General features: G+C 38.6%; 1 protein-coding gene across 2 annotated transcripts in view; it reads left to right on the top strand.

Annotated features, from left to right (window-relative positions):
- KPNA1 (karyopherin subunit alpha 1) overlaps nucleotides 1–14,710 on the top strand; it is a 53,528-nt gene extending 38,818 nt beyond the window's left edge. For both annotated transcript variants that reach the window (XM_048055156.2, XM_067004330.1), the window contains exons 12-14: nucleotides 7,700–7,827; nucleotides 8,627–8,805; nucleotides 11,663–14,710. In XM_048055156.2, coding sequence (XP_047911113.2) covers nucleotides 7,700–7,827; nucleotides 8,627–8,805; nucleotides 11,663–11,850 — 495 coding nt within the window. In that variant the 3' untranslated portion in view covers nucleotides 11,851–14,710. The remainder of the gene's footprint in view (nucleotides 1–7,699; nucleotides 7,828–8,626; nucleotides 8,806–11,662) is intronic.
- The last annotated feature ends 4,642 nt before the right edge of the window (nucleotides 14,711–19,352 follow it).

Raw genomic sequence — 19,352 nt, 5'->3', positions numbered from 1 at the left:
AAAAGTGAAAGTTGTAGTTCCTCATTCGAGAATCCCCTAGGCCTAATTCAGAGCAATTGAGGTACTTTTGAACTCTAAGCACGCACGTGCAATGTAGTGAAATACTGACTCTCCCAAGTGCATTACTAATACAATCTATATTGTCAGCTGTAAAGCTGAGATTTGGAGAAAAAAAAAAAGTGCTTCTTATCTGGAGCAGGAGTTAACTATCCTGATAATTGGGACATTTTGCAAATCACATTCATCATGAGGCTTAGGTTTTTGGAACTAAAGAAAGAGGCCTGTTAGAGGAAAGTTGTGAAGTAAAGTATGCTTGAAAATGTTTGCAACATGTTTGATTGGAGATCTTGAAGCCACTGTTTCTCAGAAGTAAATATTAGCAATTACAAGTGTAATTGCAGTGATTATTGAATGCTGAAAGTCTCATCACAGATGTGTAAAACGGTTCCAGAAAAGCTCTAATTCTTTAAAGTCTAGTCTGACTATAGATTTTGTCATGTGAGGTACAAGGTGTAATAAAACCACCTTTCAATTCTGGAGCTGATATGTCTGCTTTTCTCACAAACTTCCTTCTTTGAGCTATTCTTTCGGATAACTCCTACTCCATGCCAATCATTGTAAATGCTTGAGTTGAAAAATGCTTCAAAATAGTTTCTGAAGTTGGAATATGCTTTTGGTAAAGTGCTTCTTGAACATGGTCCTATGCTAAAATGTAGCACAGAGAGTAGAAGCTGTTTTCACTAGCTGAGAGGACAAGGGATAATTCCCATCTCTGAAGAATATCCAATTTACTAAGTGCATGGATGGACCTATTTCATCCATGTTGCATTTTTTTACTTTGTAGAAATGAACTTCAAAGGTAATGTCACACATTGCTATGAATTAAAATATCACTTCTTGAGAATTGCCCTTCATTACAGAAGGAATTCTAAATACTAGATGCAGCTCTGAACTAAGTCATTTATTTTCCTTCCTCCCCAGTCCTTCCAAATTGCTCAGTAGTTCCTACTGCAGATTACAGACTGTAACCAGATCTGTTCCAGTCTGTGCTGTATTAACTGGATTTTGACTGCTCGCAATCTTTAGCCAGAAATCAAGTAAAAAAAAAAATCACTCCATGGTAATGTATTTCCTGAAAGTTAAATATCTGCTTTGCATAGTAAGTACATTATTACAAGTTACAAGCTGATCTAATGGGTGGGTTGTTGCTCCAGAGCCATCAGGATGTTTGAATACTGTGGAAATTCTGGGTAGTGCTCAAACCATAATCTAAGCATCACTTCAGCACACCAAGAAGAAAATGAAATATTTCAGTAAATCTAATGCATATTTACCTAACCAATATTAACAGACAGAGCTATATTTAGTGTTGTTTAAGATTGCATTGGGTTACACTTCCTCCATCCACCCACTCAGAAGTATAGAAATACAAAGTTAGAGGGAAGGACTTCTATATTCATTTCCACTTTCATACTGCCTATAATGTTGTTAGCACACTCCAAGGCTTTCACTGCCATTTCTAAAAGATAAGACAGCAGCCTATCACTATTAGATTTGCACTCAAACACAATCAAGTAAACTCTTCCTAGTGTTAAAGCAATGTAAGTTAACATGCATGAAATGTGTGCTGAACTTTGTTTGTATCTAATGTTTAAAACACGGGAGTGTTTTTTTGTTTTTCCCTCACCAAACGTGGAAGTGAAAGCCTTTCTGAGTGTGTTATCAACAGTGTTTAGGCAACAGAAAAGTGATGGAATACAGCAGTCTTTCCCCTCTTTATTTCTGTGCTTTTAAGGTTTGGGATGGATGTGTATATCCTGATGCAGTCATGATTGTCACTAAGTATAGTTTTTGTTTGTTAATTTCCTAGTTTGTATACAGCTTTGCTGTACTTCAGAGGATAGCTTCCCCAGTCAGGGAGAAGGGGAACTACATCTTCCTGGGAATCAGAAGGAGAACTGCACAACTGAAGCTAAATCCTGACTGTCGACCCTTCTGAAGGGTATGAAAGGCTATCAGATGCCTCAGAAAACGCAACCTGTTGAAAAGCTATGAAAGGCAGTACACCAGATACAATCTTCCATATCTGACAGTGAAGACATCATAGGAGTTCTCTCCTGTTGACAGGTTAAGAAACTTATCACTTCTTTTCTGATATACCTTAAATTCTCACAAGAACATCTGGAAACCTGAATACGGCTATATATGGTAGCAACAGGATCTGTGCCGTATTTTTCTTTTTTAGGGTTTCCTATCCTTGATGAAATATGCCATAAGCAAGTGTAGCGAATGCTACATTGCCTATCAGTTCTAGAAACTCTAGAATGAAATGCATTTTTACAAACTGGGTAAAGATGCAAGCTGAGAATTGTCAGAACTTCTCCAAAAAGGCCAGAGTAAGGCTGAGGACGTGGGAAAAGAATACCGCAGTTCGCATGCAGAGTTGCAGTTTACACAGGCAAACCATCAAATTATTTAAGTATAAAATGTGTTTGGTTCATGCCTTAGTTTGCACAAATAGTGTCAAATCCTCATGTGCTGTTTGTGGTGGCAGGACTTTAAAAATAAAAAGCCTCTCAAATAGGAGCAAAATATGGTGTTGCTGAAAATGTCATGTTTGTCTGTGGACCAGCAAAAGTCAGAGATGAGTGATTTTTAGGTTTAAGTTTGTGTTTAAGTAAAACTGTTGTTAGGCTTCCATATGTGGTGCATCCATACATCATTCCATATTGAGGGTAGCACAGCTAGAATACCTTTGATTCATTTCTTCTGTCAGAAAACCTCAGCAGTGCGTATTACTGTTTTTTTGAAGGACAGACCCTAAAATCTGGAGACAGCTCAGCACAGTGCTGTTCATTATAGTGCAGGTTCTTCCTGAGAGCAATAGCAACCTGTGTAAACTAGTATAAAGTTTACTTTATACACAGCTTGGAGTATATGGACTTAGTGTCTGTGTCAACAACGTAAACCCATTAGAAATGAGATCTGAAGTGCTTCATTCTTGACTCATATCGCAGCAGGTTTGTGCTCATATGCCATCATCTGAAGTGGCTTTGCTTCCAATATTTGCTAGGTCATTTAGAAAGCAGTTGTAAATTGAATCTGTAAACAACGTAACTGGATCACAAGTTACTGAGAAACCCCTGTGAACTAAAATTCCCAGCCTGGAAGAGAACATAGTAGTAGGACTATACTCACAGCTGCCAGATAGGGTGGTGACTGTAATCTTGAATTGCTAAAGGTAATGAGAGAGCTTGCAGGAGCAGAACACAATCACAGAATAAGACTTTGTTGCTATCACAGGCATGTGGTGAGTCATGTGTAGACACTTGTCTACTATATGTGTGTTTTTGCATACCGTAAGTGATTTATTTGTGGGAACCCAAAGAAGAGGAGCAAATTAGTTTGGTATTGACCAGTTCATGTACTGATTTAATATGCTGCTGCTGAAGAGCTGCTCCCTAACCATGACTATATTGTAGTTAGGTTCAGCATCCATGCAGATGTAATAAAATTCTGAACATTCATTTTCATCTGTATCAGCTCTTTAAAATCAAATATTATGAAGTGAATAAGCTTGATTAAAAGAAATTAAAAGGATGAAATGTTTCAAAGAGGCAGACAACCCTCTTGGAGGGTCAGAGCTGCAGGAATGCCATCTGTTCTAAAACAAAAATACTTCAAAAGCGAGGGCCAGATTTTCTAAAGGACTGGGTATTACACTTCAATTTCAAATTAAATTTGAAAATTTAGATTTTGATTCAAATTCAGTTTAATTTTCTGAAAGACTCAGTTATGAGTCAAAACAGAGTTCAGTTCCAACAAAAGTGAAGGGATACAGTTGGTCATAAATTTTGGTGTTAGTTTCATTTTTTTAAAGGATGGGCTCTGCATTAGCTCTTGGGCATAAAACAAGTTTATAACATATTTTTGAAAATGCTGCCTCAGTGCTCAGTAGCAGCCTAAAATCAACATGAATATTTGAAATCTTAAGGAAAGGGATAAATAGGGAAAAAAAAAAGTTATTCTGGTTCTGGTATAGATCTTCAGTGTTGTCCTGTACATACATCCATTTTCAGAGGACATGGTGAGAAATGAAATGGGTGGTAAGGAGGACCATAAAATGTCAACTTGATTCTGTATGAGGTGCAACTGTATAGACTAAGGGACAAGTAGAGGGACAGAGAGAATGCTGTAGAAACATGAGTGGCATCTGAGAAGATGAATAAGGAAGGATTATTTGCTTTTGAGCAAGATCATCAAAGGCAGAGACAGCAGAGTAATGAGTAGGTGCTGTACAAAGGAGCACATATCTTTTCCTACAGGTGTAGTCAAACTAAAACTTATTGCTGCAACTGAATTTAAAAACATGAAATACATCAGGAGTTTACATTTTCCTGTGCATCTGCTTTTGATTGCTGTTGGAGCAGGATGTTAAAATATTTTTCTTATATGCGAGCATAACAGTGATTTGGATTGAAAAAATCTATGTGAACTGCTAAGAATGACATGGTTCTTGGAGTGTTTCTTTAAATTTGTTATCCTGTTAGCCTGCTGTTATCATACTCCTTTAAAAATTTCAGTCACCTTTAGAAGGCATAGATAAATAAGAAAGTTACCATACGTCAGTTGCTCAGAAAGAATGTTTTAATATCTTTTACGTTATAGCTAGTATGAGGCAGCTGCCCACATGAATGGCCAAGGCACCTATAATTTTTCAAGGAATAGTGGAACACTTGAACAGCTGGCAGAGTGAGATGTTTGTATGTCAGTCTTTAGTTTACACCTTGAAATTTTTTCATATTTTATTTTTATCATTTTTTAAAAAGTTATTGAACTGAAATCCCTTAATGCTGTTCATTTTATTTGAAAGATACTATAATCTTGAGCATTCTTTATATTCACTGCGTTACTTTAGTTTTCAGCACATTTCTATGTCAGATGCACATACTGTGGTAATAGGATTTAAAAAAAAAAAAGTAATTCAAATCAACTCTTAAATCATCAATCTTAGGATTTCATCTTACCACAATCCTTTAGGGTGTTGCTCTGCCTCAGGTTTGCTTTTCTTCAAGGGGAAAAACAAAACAAAAAAAACACAACAACAGTCTGTTTCAGTAGCTTACTATTTTATCGTGTAAGTAAATTTAATTGAAAGGAACACAACTTATTTCTGTAGTAATAATTCACACATAAGATGTCAGAGTTAGGAGTCCATGTGTATTCTAGTTTGATTTCAAGAATAACCGCTGTAAGAAAGGCTGTAACATGGGGTTTAAAATAATAGATGCTGCTAGCACTTTTTCTTCAATGTTTTATTGTTTTCTTTATTAATGTTTTATTGTTTTCTCCCCATTGGAGCTTAACTGAACCTCCAAAATTCACTGAAGATATTAAGTTCAAAGCAAGCTATTTTCTGATCTAGTTAATGTTTATTTTACAAATACAAGGCCTGTGATTTTCAACTGTCAATAGACTGCTAGTTGAAAAACCGTGTTGAACTATAGAGGGATAGTTAAGTGCATTTTACTGGGACTCATTCTGGAGTGAGGTGGTGACAGCACTTAACCCATGTTAAGCAGTGGGAAAAGTAAAAGTCTAGTGACTACTGGTTTTCTCTCCTGAGCCAGTCTCCTTGCATGAAGTACCTTTCCAAAGGCTGTAGTAATCATTGTGGTCTTTTAGCCTGTTCTTGGGTAAAGATAGCTGAATTTGTGATACAGCAGGCAGTGAACAATGTGCCTTTAAGCATTTATACAATAGGTTAGAAGTTTGATCATTCACCCAAGAGATCTGGATTCATTTCCTTCTGAAAAAGTTCAAATGCATGTTTTGCCACTCTCAGGAGAGTGCTTTTATCCACCAGGCTTTTCATGGAAGCAAAGAGATCAGAATTAATGAGGAAAAGAATTAAGATCTTCTGCTATTTTTCCCACTTGTTACCATACCTTTGCTAGTGCCCCTTGTTCTGGGATTCTCCCTACTATTCACCTCTTACAGGTCTAAATTGAGATACTTTAAGGTTTTTTTTTTTCTTTTGGTGATCAAAGTTAAAATACTTGCAGCCTGTTGGCTAAGATGTGCTGATTTAGTTGGATGCTATCGTGTAACTTTCTCTGATTACTAAAGAAGTTCGTTCTGAGAAGATGCTTTATGAGTAAATAATTCTCTTGTAAAAGTTCTAGTTTGGGAAGAGGGATTTAAGAAGCAATACTTTTCAAAAAGTTCAGCAAAGACAAAGGGTATCTTAAAATATTATTGTACCAATTTTTGCAGTCTTGCATGCATCCCTTCAAAATATGTTACCCTAGATGCCAGAGAAGTTGCATTATGATCAGTGAAGCTAAGAGACATACCTGTGAGAGAGTTATGAAAGCCCAGTGTTGGGTTTCTTATATTCCATTATTGCTATTTGTTTAAGTTGCTGTCCTTTGGGAGGGTAAAGTTTGGTGGCAGGATTGTGGAGTCTATAGTGCTGTGTACCTCTGAGCAGTGCAGAAAATGAAAAAGGATTCATGTTGAATCTTGTTACTGTTAGTGAACGTTTTCCCTCAATCTAATGCAAATATGAAACCTTTCAATGCTAGAAAGAAGAAAAATGTAAGAAAAAGTTTTTTCTTATCCAACTTCTGTTGAGTTTTATTTTGTGATAGGTTTTAAATTCATACACTCTTTTTAGTTGAGGGCCACAAATTGCCTTTATAGAATTGCAGATTCTGTGGTAAAAGAGACTGTTGATAAAAACCAATGCACAGTATGGTATGGATTTACGAGTTCACGCAGTGTAGATGCCCAGATAAACAGGAAGAATAAAAGAAATGTCAGCAGGTAGTTTTTTTCACTGGGTAACTGTCCACTCAGTGAATTGCCTGTAACTCTATGCTGGATGTGGTCTGTTTCTTTCTGTAGAGCTCCTTGCAGAGGATCTCTGTCTTTCTTTGAATTTGCTGTTACTGGTTCAGTGATGACGTACTTATTAAACGGTTGATTTAAAAATGCAACCGTAAGCTCTTGTTTCATTCAGTTACCCTTATGAAAGAAAGTGTTTCAGATCTTTGTGGTAGGTGTGTAACTGAACCGGTTTTATTTTTTACTGCAACAGGTTCTTTCCAGGGGCAGTTACTAGAAACTTTGTGCTGCTGCTTAAATACTCATTTGACTTGTATCTGTTTAGTGGGTTATGCAGTTAACCATATTACTGAACCATCAGTTGCTTTGTCTTTTCATCAGGAAAAAATATCTTGTTTTGAGGAGTTCTTAGTTCGTACAATACATTCTCTCTTTTCTGTTGTCTAACCTTGCCAAAATATAGTATCTCACACACAGGTTTATGAACTTTTTTTTTCTGTTTAGCGGGATTTTAATGACTTAGTGGTTTACTGACTTAATATCCGAGTGGTTCATTACCTGGAAAAATAAGGGAAATATGCCATTCTCCTGCTGTCGAGGCATAATTAAGTTGCACGTTAGATACGCTGATAGTTTCAGTCTGAACATGTTATGAATTACTTTAGGATAAACAGTAACCCCAGTGATAATCAGGGTTTTGAGTATAAAGCTATAAACTGATTTTTGCCCATTGAGAAGTAATGTTTCATTGTTTAATGTGTGGTGCTGAGCACAGGCATTAAATGGCTCAGGACAAGGAATTTATTTCTAATTTTTATTATAACCCTGACATGTCATTTCTTTTTTGCAGACAGTCATCGATGCTCATATCTTTCCAGCTCTAATAAATATTTTGCAAACAGCTGAGTTTCGGACGAGGAAGGAAGCTGCCTGGGCAATCACAAATGCAACATCTGGAGGGTCTGCTGAACAGATCAAGTATGAAATAGTGCAAATGTTTCAGTGAAATTGAGTGAGTTAGTGTTTTTGCAAGGAACCAAACTAGTAACATAGAAACTCAAAAATGTTTCTGTAAAGAGTTGGTACAGTTTTGACAGTCTGTATGTAAAATTCTGTATGCTTCCAGAGTTTGTCTCCAGAGAGATGACAACTTTAGATTGAGTTGTGAATGAGCCATTCATTCCTGTATGGAGAAATCACAGAATTTTAGTTGTAATACTTACTTCATTAATTGAACCATTTATCTTATGTGGAAAAAAATAAATTCAACTTTTAAACTTTTTCACAGTGGTCATTACAGAGTGTAACAAAAGGCATTAGCAACCTGGATAGGCATAGCTGAAAGTCATACTCCCAAGCCCCTGAGACAAGGGCATCATGTGCATTGTTCTTCCAGTTTAACTTATACTAGTATATGATGCTTATATACAAAGTTGCATAAAGTTAATACTTCAAAATTTAATATAGTTAATCCTGATAACATGCATTTTAAACTTATAAACTTTTATCTATTTATAAGTTACAAAATTAAATGATTATTTCATATCTTTCTACACTTACAGATGTATAGACAGAAAATGTATTTTAAAGATATCTTCAGTCTTTCAGCAGAATTGACGGGATACATATAGATTTCTGTAATTTTTCCAGTTTCTGCAACCAAGTCGGTGTTTTATCCGTTTGTTTTGGTTCTTAGTATTTCATACTAAATGCTTAAATGGCTATATCACTTTTAACTTTACAAACAATTAACTGTTGTCTATGTGGTATTTTTCAGGTATTTAGTAGAATTGGGATGCATCAAACCACTCTGTGACCTCCTTACAGTAATGGACTCAAAAATTGTGCAAGTAGCACTGAATGGGCTGGAGAACATCCTGAGGCTTGGAGAGCAGGAATCCAAATGCAGTGGCACTGGCATTAATCCTTACTGCGCTCTTATTGAGGAAGCATATGGTATGAGCAAAACATCTGTGGATGGCAGGGATTAAAGCAGTGATCATGGATCCATTAGAGTTTCAGTAGACCAGATTGTATTAATTTCCTTACCACTTTTACTTGAAAATTAACTGTTCTTAGACAAATCATTTACCAGTGTGCTTCAGTTTTCACATTACCTTTGTATGTAGCTGGAGATAGTGTCTGAATATTTTATTTATTTCTTTTTCACATTGAGGAAACCTCCTGGGTGTCATTCAGCCCTAGTATCTTCTCTCTGCAGCAGATAAAAGTTCAGGAGCTCTGCTATGTCTCTCAGGTTTCAGGCCTTTCCTTTCCCTCTCTGCTGCCCTGCAGAATTCTGCCAGCAGCAGCAAATTCTTGTTTTGGCTTTGCTTTGCTGTAGTTATGGCATGCACTGCCATCATTTAATCCTGGTTCTGAGGTATGTCTACTCTTAAGGTTAGTTTCCTTGTTAACAGGCCTGGGGGCTTCTCAATTCAGTCTGGCCATTTTCTGTCCTATGTGGTATATCTCTCTTCACCTCAGCAGCTTTTCACAGCAGAATTAAGTATTGTGAAAAGCATAATCTTGTGTCATGCCAGAAAGGATAAAACTGTCTAGCAGTCTGTCTAGAAGTCTGAAGGTGGAGGGCTTGTAAATTGCTCACCGTTTAACACTATTGCCTTGCTGTGGGATTTTTCCCTAATGCATCGTTCAGGCAGTGACAGCTCATCTCTTCTGTATGGTTTTCTTTTTTTTAAGCACAGAGGACACAGCAAGTATGCTTGCTCTCCACTTCATGAATCTTGATCCTCTGTCCTCTTCGCATACTGCTCTGATGGGACATTCTGCATTCCCTGTCCCTAAACTCACAGCTGCCCTTAAATTTTCAAAAATACTGAAATGACAAGCAATTCATATTTAATCTATATGGTTGTGGTGGTTTTACCCAGTTGGGCAGCTGAACTCCACCACAACTGCTCTCTCACTCCCACCTCTCGAAGGGAAAGGGGGAGAAAATAGAATGGAAAGGGCTCAATGGTTGAGATAAGGACAGGGAGATTGCTGAACATTTATCATCATGGGCAAAACAGACTCAGAATAAGGTGATTTATATAATTTATTGCCTATTACTAACAGACTAGAACAGTGAGAAACTAAAAACAAACTAAAAACAGAATTTAATAAAAAGGTAGGTCAGACTATGGATGATGAGGTACAGGGCTTTGGCCAGATGAGCATACTCATTATATGCAACCAGCCTCTTAATATCGCCTCCATTTCTCTACTTTCTCATGTTTGTTTCTCTGTGATCTACATTGATCCTTCCCTTTCCCTGCCATTGGCTTTTTCCCTAAACATATGTTAAGTCCTACATAATTCCAGAATTCTCCTGTTCAAATCCAATTCTCTTCCCTCAACCCTAGCGTAAGTCTTCTAACCCGGTATGCAATATAGCTTGCATAGCGTTCTGGTGAGAATTTCTTCTTTGGATTGGCTAAGTGGGTTTTGCACCAGTTGTAATGTATTAATTGTTCATTGCCTTAGAAGTAGTAGAATCAGATGGAATTGGTTGTCTAGGTCATTTTTTTTTTTAATATGAGTAGCTCTTAGTGAGATATCCTTAAATGCTCTGAGGTTCAAGAGGAGTAGTCTTGAGTAAGGGCAACCTGTACTGGTGCTCAGTCACCCTCACAGTAAAAAAAGGTTTCCCAGTGTTCAGACAGAACCTTCTGGGCTTCGGTTTATGTCCATCGCCTCTTCTTCTGTCAGTGAACATTGCTGAAAATGGCCTGGCTTACTCTTCTTTCAGATCTTAATAAGATCCTGTCCCCGCCTGCTCCCAAACCTTCTCTTCTATAGGTTAAGCAGTTCCACCTCTCTCAACTTTTCCTGATGGGATAGATGCTCCCTTCCTTTATTCATCTTTCTGTCCCTTTGTCTTCTGTCACAAGTTACTGTGAGATCAGTAGTTCTCTTCACAGTATCACAGTCTTAAGTTGGGATATACCTCTGATATGTACCCCATTTAACAAAAGCCACAGGTATAAACAGAACTTCCCTTCTTATATCAGTGTTGCAGAAATGTCAGTACAGTGTCAGATAGTCGTTTCCTCTAGTATCCATACACGGTAAAAGGAGTTGAACAAGAAAACCTCTACAGTACCGAATGTACTAGAGATTTACTAGGGTGGCTACATCTTGGATTTCATTATAGCATCATTCCTACGTATCAAAGATAGTTCAGTTTACTGTATTTTCTGACTATGAGGCTTGAGTTTGCCCACACGCTTAATGTGATTGTACAAGTTTAACTGCATTGTATATACACATGATATGCAGTAGGTAGTGGAGTCTCCATCACTGGAGATTTTGAAGACTTCGCTAGACAAAGGCACAGCTGACCTAATCTGGTATTGCTAGTAGTGCTGCTCCAGGCTGCAGGTTGGATTAGATGATTACCAAAACTGACTTCTAACTTGCAGTTACGTGATTATATAGTCATGGCACATATAAAAAAAAAAATAAAATGCTGTGAACACACTTTCAGGAAACATGGTTTCTTTTCAGAAAAAGTCTTGAGGCCTTGTTTTTCACATATTCATTGATCTATTAGATTTTTGGAGTGGGAGGGGAAAGGCAGATAGGAATTATGAAACATTGTGCATTTGCAGAGAATTTCTGTAGCTCAACCTGATTTTCCCTGGCTGTTGAGAGTGAGAGTGTTGTAAAGGTCTCCATAGGGGGATCTGTTTTTTGTGAAGGTGGGAGAGAATTGCCATGGAATGTGATGTTCACAACAGACTGAAAATGATCATGGTCATAATGCTTTTGCCAAGCTGTAACTTTTACATGCTTCTTTTCTCTGCAGGCCTGGACAAGATTGAATTCCTCCAGAGCCATGAGAATCAAGAGATTTATCAGAAGGCCTTTGATCTGATTGAGCACTACTTTGGAACAGAGGATGAAGACAGCAGCATTGCCCCACAGGTGGATCTTGGCCAGCAACAGTACATCTTCCAGCAGTGTGAGGCTCCCATGGAAGGCTTCCAGCTCTGAGGTGCCCCTGTGCTGTGCGCTCCTCTTCCTAGCCAATCCTGTTGTTGAGCCACAAGCCACCCGTGGAGTGATTCTCTCAATGTTTTCCATAATCCTGTTTGCGCTCATTCGCTTGCCTTGTGCACATGCTCTTACATACGTCTGGAAAACTCTTGGCTCCGTGGCAGGATGCCCCCTTCTTGGCAAGGGGTTGCCAGAATCACCCTTTTTCTCTAGATTCTGAACCTCTCCACTGTCATCTTTGTGGAGTTGAGGCACCTTTCTATACTTTGAGATATTCCCTACTCCTGTTACAGGAAAATAATTCCTCCTCCACTAGTCCCCACACTCCTGGCATCCAAGGTAAGGCTGCCTTTCTCACGTATTTACTGCAGTGTGTGCCTGCAGCCCAGGGAGACATTCAGACTTTGAGAACGTAGCTGAATTAATTTCCCATACTCTTTTTTTTTTTTCCTGGATGCCTCTTTGGATAGCTGCGTGAGATGTGTTAAATCTTCACATGCAATGCATCTACTTTGCTATATGTGCCAGCTGGAGTTATTGGCATACAGAACGTTACAAATAATGGAATGAGTTCTCTGTCCCCTGCAACAACAGGCTCCAATGGACATGGTTTCTGATTCTTAAGAATACTGAACACACATGGTCCTTCCCCTTCTCAATGCTGAGCTCTCAAGCTGGATTGCAGACCACTGTGGAGATTTGTACACCTTCCCAGTCTTTCCTCTCCATCCACAAAGAAAACCCACCTGTGAATTAAGTCACTCTTACCACACCCCCAGAAATGACTTTCCAAACCAGCTTCTAGAATGGAGAAACTACCCCCACTTTTTCTTGCCAGCACAGTATGATCTGCCATGCCTACCTTAAAATCCAGCCCTTCCTGACTTCGTATTTCAGAGTCTGGTCCTTGGTATTAGAGTTATGGTTGGAAAAAATCCTATCTGCCTCTTTACATTTTTACACAGCTTGACTTGAACAGATTTCTCTTCAGAAAAATTATACTCTGAAAGCAAAATCTTAATTTGTAAAACTTAGCATAAGGAGTGTTAGATCTCCTTTGATTTTCATGAAATGAGCTTCCTCTTCAACTCACACGATAGAGTCCGTGTGGTCAAGCCCCTTATTTAACAAATAAAATGACACTACATTCAAAAGATAGTAATATTACACCCAGGTCTGCCTGCCCCTTTCATTTCATTTTTTCTTCTGCTGTTTACGGGACTTCAGGTGAATTAGCATGGAATACGTGGTTCCTACAGGTGACATCTATAAGGCATTGCTGACTGCATGACAGCTGTTATCCACAGCTGTAGACTGCTCTTCTGCTAGCAGCATGTTTTTGGCTCCGCAAGCTGCTTGGATCACAGACATCTGATGCAAAGGCCTGCCACTCCTCACTGAGTTCAGCTGACATTGACACCAAACTCTTCACACATCAGGAGATGCTATGTGATTGAAAGTGGCAGTTCCATTTCTGTAAATGCAATGGATTCTCCAGGCTGTCTGCTCCCCCTGGCATCAGGCTATGTTCTTGCAAGCTGTTTGGGACGTTTGGAACACACATTTGTCCAGTGTAAGCATTTCAAAAATGCCACTAACATCTGCAGCGTCATGTACCTGTGGTAAGTGTTAGTGGCAGAACTGTCTGCAAGATCCTCCTTATGACTCCTCTCAGTGACAAGCCACTGCAAAAGCAAAACCAGCCCATTGGATTAAGAGTTAAAAAAAAAAAAAAAAAGTCACTTGTCAAACTGCTGAAAGAAGCTAGGCAAAGGCCTGAACATCAGCTCTGTGTGACCATTATTTAAATACAGTCTTCAGTTCTGTCTGTACTTCAGGATGGAGACTCTGACCTGTGTGGCCACTGCAGAAGCCACCTGCTGCCTCCCTAGCTAAGCCAGATGGCCTCCACCTTCCCCACCTTCCCTCTCCCAATTATTTTCTCTAGTGCTGCTTTGTGCTGAAGGAACATTTAGTTTACTGCACTTGATCTGTAAATGGACTTTGATTCTTTGTAATTTTAGGGGGTTAAATTTGATGGTTAATTTAAAAACAACAAAAAAAACCCTCAATGTTGCCTTTACATCACATATAAATAACTGTGTTTCTCTTTTCTTGAAGGGTGATAGAAGCACTGATTAGTAGCAAAATCTTGTTTTAGCTTTTGGATTTTTTTGTGCTGGATTTTTTTACGTGTAAATTTCCAATAACATGTCATTTCTATAAGATTTGTTTAAAATCATTTACCTCTTATTGGATGGTATAAAAATGCTACATATTTTGTAAACAAATCTGAGCAAAGTGTGTGTGCATATATTCTGTATATTCATATATGTATATTCTGTGTATATATACACTTGTGTGTATATATACATATATATACACACACACCTGTGTATATATATACACACAAATACGTATGTGTGTATATATATACATATCTATATATCTATATATCTATATATATATATAAGTGTTTTCTCTTCCAGGCTAGTGAAAACAATGTGGTGCATTGGCGTTTCCCTCCCCTGCCCCCAAGAAAAAAAATGACAGTTGCCTCTAAATGAGTGAATTAAAAAGCGAGTCCATTTAAGCTGAATGGTGTGCCTTCCTGTGTAAGGAGCCTAGCCAGTGTTTGTTACTTTTGCAGTGGATATGTGAATTCAGAGCAGATAAGTATAAATCTTTAAACTTGGTATGTTTGTTTGAAGTGACAGGCTTGGGTTGACACAGGTAATATTGTTGTCATATATACTTAGACTGTGTAAAGCATTTGACTGGTACTGCATAATATTTTGATCGAAAACTAAAACAATACAGAAATCAACATGGCACACATTAAATGGATTAAAATGTGGCTAACTCATAGGTCTCAATTTAATTTTAAATGGTGCTTAATTGAGTGTATTTTCATCAGGATCTTCCAGCAACCAGTTCTTGTGCTTGCTTTACTTAGCCTTATTAATGACTTGAAAAGAAATACTACTTCTAACAAAGGCTGCAAATTACATGAGTATGGAGGGGAGAAGACGTGAATTACGAAAGGAACAGTTTACTGATAGAGACTGATCAGAATTACTTGGTAAACCAAGGGCAATCAGACTGTTTGCATTTGATAGAGCCAAATGTGTGGTGTTACATTACCCATCTAATAAATAACATTCAGGCCACATGCGAAGGACTCTGTTTTGAAGGAAAAGGGCTCTGAAAAAATCTGAGGTTCATTATGCATTATCACTTGAATACTGGTTACCTGACGTGATTCTGTGCGGCTAGTGTAATTTTCACAGGTATAAAAAATCTTTTAGTAGAAATGGGGAATTATGTGAACTTTATGTTCAGCTTTGTTGAAACTTTTTTTTTACAGGAGCATTCTCAATGTTGTTATTTTCACTTAAAAAGAGGCAAGAAACTGGGAGCAACAACTGTTAAAAGGTGTGAGGTTCCATTCAGATGAGAAACAAGGCACTTTTTTTTACCCTCAAGAGCTGTTAGACTGATATGAGAATAACAAGTATTACGTTCACTGTTAGAAATATTTCAACCGGTACTCTCTGCTTTCCTAAAGAGTATGTTGCTGTTCAAATGGAACTAACTTAGAGAATGCCTGTAGCCTCCTCCACTGTTTGAAGCGATCTGTTCTTGTTTTGTGTACAGCTAGGAGGCAGCACCGTCTAACAGGCAGATGATATGCCAGGAAACTGTTCGATGTGTTTGGTTCTTCTGTTAGCTCTTCTATGCAGTGTATAGTGCCAGAAAAGTGATTTCACGTATTTTCTGCTTCCCTTAATGTATAAATGGAAGTTAATGCATTTGTTTCTGTCTGTGTGTGGAGACCCCATCTAGGCAATTTCCAGAAGCCTTGTGAGCTGGTAAGGTGAGAAGATTCTTGAGAATCAAGAATTTCTGAGTTGTTCTTGGAGCATCACTAAGGAACTGTCAGGTTTTGACAGCGTCAAACTTTAAATTGGGCATTAGAGCAAGGAAGATGCAGGATTGTCTGGTATTTTTATCTAGCAGTCCCGTCTGCAGACCTGTAATGCCTTTTAAATGTTGTGTGTTTGTTGGGGCAGCTAATTCTTTCCGTTGGTAAAGATCCCAGTATAATGTGGCACACAGGATTATTTTCTTGGATTCAGGAAGATACAGGAGATGGTGGGGCAGAAAGTTAACAAAATTTCAGCAACTAATCCAGGACCAGTGTTTGGGGCTCCTGAGAATACACCACAGAGGCAAACAATCATTTGCTGCCTGGAGACTTCAGCCCATTCTTATATTTGTGTTGGTTCTTTGACGCTGACTAAATACTGGTGGTCAGAGTCCCCTCTGTTAATCTTAAGGGAAGACGGGAAGACATTGACCCAGGAAGATGTGTGTTCTTGACCCCGCATTTCTATAACATCAGCACTAAGATTGCTAAGAACTAAATCCCACCACCCAGTTCTGAAAGTGCTGATGCTCCTGGTGATGCACCTCTGTGCTTTCCTGAGGATTTGCAGGACAGCTATCTTACCTTTGGGCAGTTTTCAGCTCTGTGCCAGCTTTAAGTACTTCCCCATGTCTTCCAGTATGTTTTCTTTTTTTCTGGGATTGGGACAACATGTCATTAGTACTTTCACATGCCAATTTTAGCTAGCAGACGTTAAGGTTTTTTTTTTTCAGATGCCTGTGTTAGTCAGAAAATAAACAGTGTATCTGTGTACTACTATTACAATGTCCATAGGGCTCCTGCTTGGTCTTTTGAAGCAGTGTTCAAGTTGTGAGATTGATCATTGCATTGGGAAGTATCTATTGCATCTGGAAGAGGTACAGCAATAAAGCATATGGTGTAGGATTAGTAATTTTACTTCTCAGAATAAACATAAATGGTGTTGCAGACCAAACCAAAGGGGAGAAAGGAAATATTTTTCTAATGGATTAATATATTCCTTTTCATCAGGCGCTGTTATAATAGTGTAGGCTAAAGCTACGACCTAATCAGGTGATGTGGGATGTTCTCCAGTGAGCTAGACTGGCTGCTTAGGCAGAAACAAGACGTTTTTAAAACACTGTCTGTGTTCAGAAGTGCTTTCTTAGAAGCCATCACACTAGGAAAGAGGTGGTTACTTTCGTCCCTCTCAGATTTTTCTGGTGCGCTACTTGCAAAAAAGATAAATAAATACTGCCATGGTTGGGAGTGAGCTAGAGAAGGCACAAAGCCCATGCTCAGGTTTTTGAGACCGTGAAGCCTACATGGAAGCTGAAAGAAAACAAACGGGTGCAGTGATAAACAGGTTTTATGGTAGATCCAGAAATGGTGGTCATACCAGACACGTAAGTAAAGGGTATACCTCTCCTGTGAAGAAAGGCCTGAGAGCTGGGGATGTTCAGTCTGGAAAAAGCTCTGGGGTACTCTGCAACTCTTTGCTCAGGCAGACAATGACAGGACAAGAAGGGGGGAATGGCTTTAAACTAAAAAAGAGATTTAGATTGGATGTTAGGAGGAAGTTCGTCACTCAGGGTGGTGAGGCACTGGAACAGGTTGCCCAGAGAAGCTGTGGATGCCCATCCCTGGAGGTGTTCAAGACCAGGTTGGGTGGACCTTGGAGCAACCTGATCTAGTGCGACGTGTCCCTGCCCGTGGCAGGGAGGTGGAACTAGGTTATCTTTGAGGTGTTTTCCAACCCAAGCCACTCTATGACCCTTATGACATGACTACTAAATGGAGCTTCTGTCAAACTAATGGTCCAGGGTTTGATTTTTGAATAAGCAGGCATAAAGCTTATAGATATTTGAGCAAAATGTAAAACTGTTGACCATTGCTGCTCTGGGCATTGCTTTCTGAGTGGTATTTTGCATATTTTTATTTGAAATGTTTTACCAGCTGGATGAGTCCAAATAGTTTTATATACAAAAATAAATGAGGTACCTTCTAGCCCTGTTGAAAGAATATACTCGGAAGTGCTTCTTGCAAGCATAATACTTTCTGGTTTTAAGTTCTACCATCACCAAGCGTAAGTCAAATCACCGGTTTCTCTCTGTAGTAACCTGAAATATTGCCTGAAGTTGATGTTCTCCTCCTTGGTCTCATTTAATAAATCCACAAGCACAGGCACATAATCTGGTAAGACTTTTTGATTTCCACCTATATGCTTACTAGTGTAGTCATGAAAGATCTGTTCACATACCTGCAGTGGAATTAAGCATGACTTGTATTCAGTATTAACTGAATGGACAAATCTGTGGGAGCTGGCTCTGCTTGCATGACAACATACTTCTAATAATTGTCTTAGTGAGAAATCTGGTAACGGGTCATAGCATCATCTGATTGCTTTAAAGTTCTGTGGAATGACTGTATGGTTTCTTTGATTGGTTATATCTCTGTAGTATGGGTGGTAGCCAGAAATGCAATTCATAGAAAGATGGACTGAAGCAGTTATTTATTTTGTATCTGTAAAGTAAAGGACAAAGTACTAGGGAGGACTGCATTAGATATCTCATTATTTCTTTCCAATTATAAATACAAGATTTATCCTGCATTTTTGAAGGGCTTTTAATTCAGCAATATTGCTAATTTGTAGTAGTACAAGAAAAACAGTGAAAAGTTCCAGGAAAAATAATCTGCCTCCCACTATCAGGATGTTCACAACCTACATCTGTCAAACATGCCTCTTCTGTTTCTGGAGTCCCCAGGGGCCAGTTAGCATGCAGTCCTGGGAAAATACATAGTTTTGAACAGTCCTGATGGTCCTAATCTACATTTCCTTCCAAATGATTTGAAAGGAAGAGGGAAAAATACTGGTCTCTAGTTGCTGTGTGCTGTTCAGCATGAACAGTATGTGACTCTTCTGGGATGAATGCCAGAAACAGGGCTACTGGGAGTTGCTCTTTGCAGGTGTTACTGGGTCTGCTGCTTCTGAAACTTGAGGCAGGTGATCTTTATGTGGGTTAGCAACATGAAAGTACAGGTGGCATTTTAAAGGGAAAATATGCAAATAAATCCGTATACATTTTGGAAAAAAGGAGCTTGGCAGCAGAGAGAAGAAATGCTTGATTAACTTTCTTATACTCATGTACCTCTAAGTAGCATATCTGATAGCACAGGCTGAAGTTATTGCTCATTATTTGTCAAAATACTCATCTCTGTACTCTTAACTTGAATTTCCTCTCACCTCACTAGCAACTCCAGTGTAAAAAATGTTAGGTTGTCTTGTGCAATACACTGTTTCTGTGGTATCCAGGGTATCACTCCCTTTCCTCCTCTTAGCAAAAGAAGACAAGTAATCCTTGACCTATACAGAGGTAGCCAGAATATACTGGACCTGGAACAAGTAAGCAAGCAGACTTTCTAACAACTTCTGATCATTTTGTCCATGTTAATGCAGTCATGTAATTATTCCCGACTCAAGGACTTCCTTAATAATTGTTCTCTCTTACACAAAGAACATACAGAAAAATTTGGGCAGCCTGTAACAATACAGAATACGTATAGCACCACTCTTTTTAAAGGGACCTGTAGT

Source organism: Anser cygnoides, chromosome 1, assembly GCF_040182565.1.
Source record: "Anser cygnoides isolate HZ-2024a breed goose chromosome 1, Taihu_goose_T2T_genome, whole genome shotgun sequence".
Lineage (NCBI taxonomy): Eukaryota > Metazoa > Chordata > Aves > Anseriformes > Anatidae > Anser > Anser cygnoides.
Note: the sequence above shows the minus strand (reverse complement) of the source record. Positions and strands in the feature narration are given on the sequence as shown.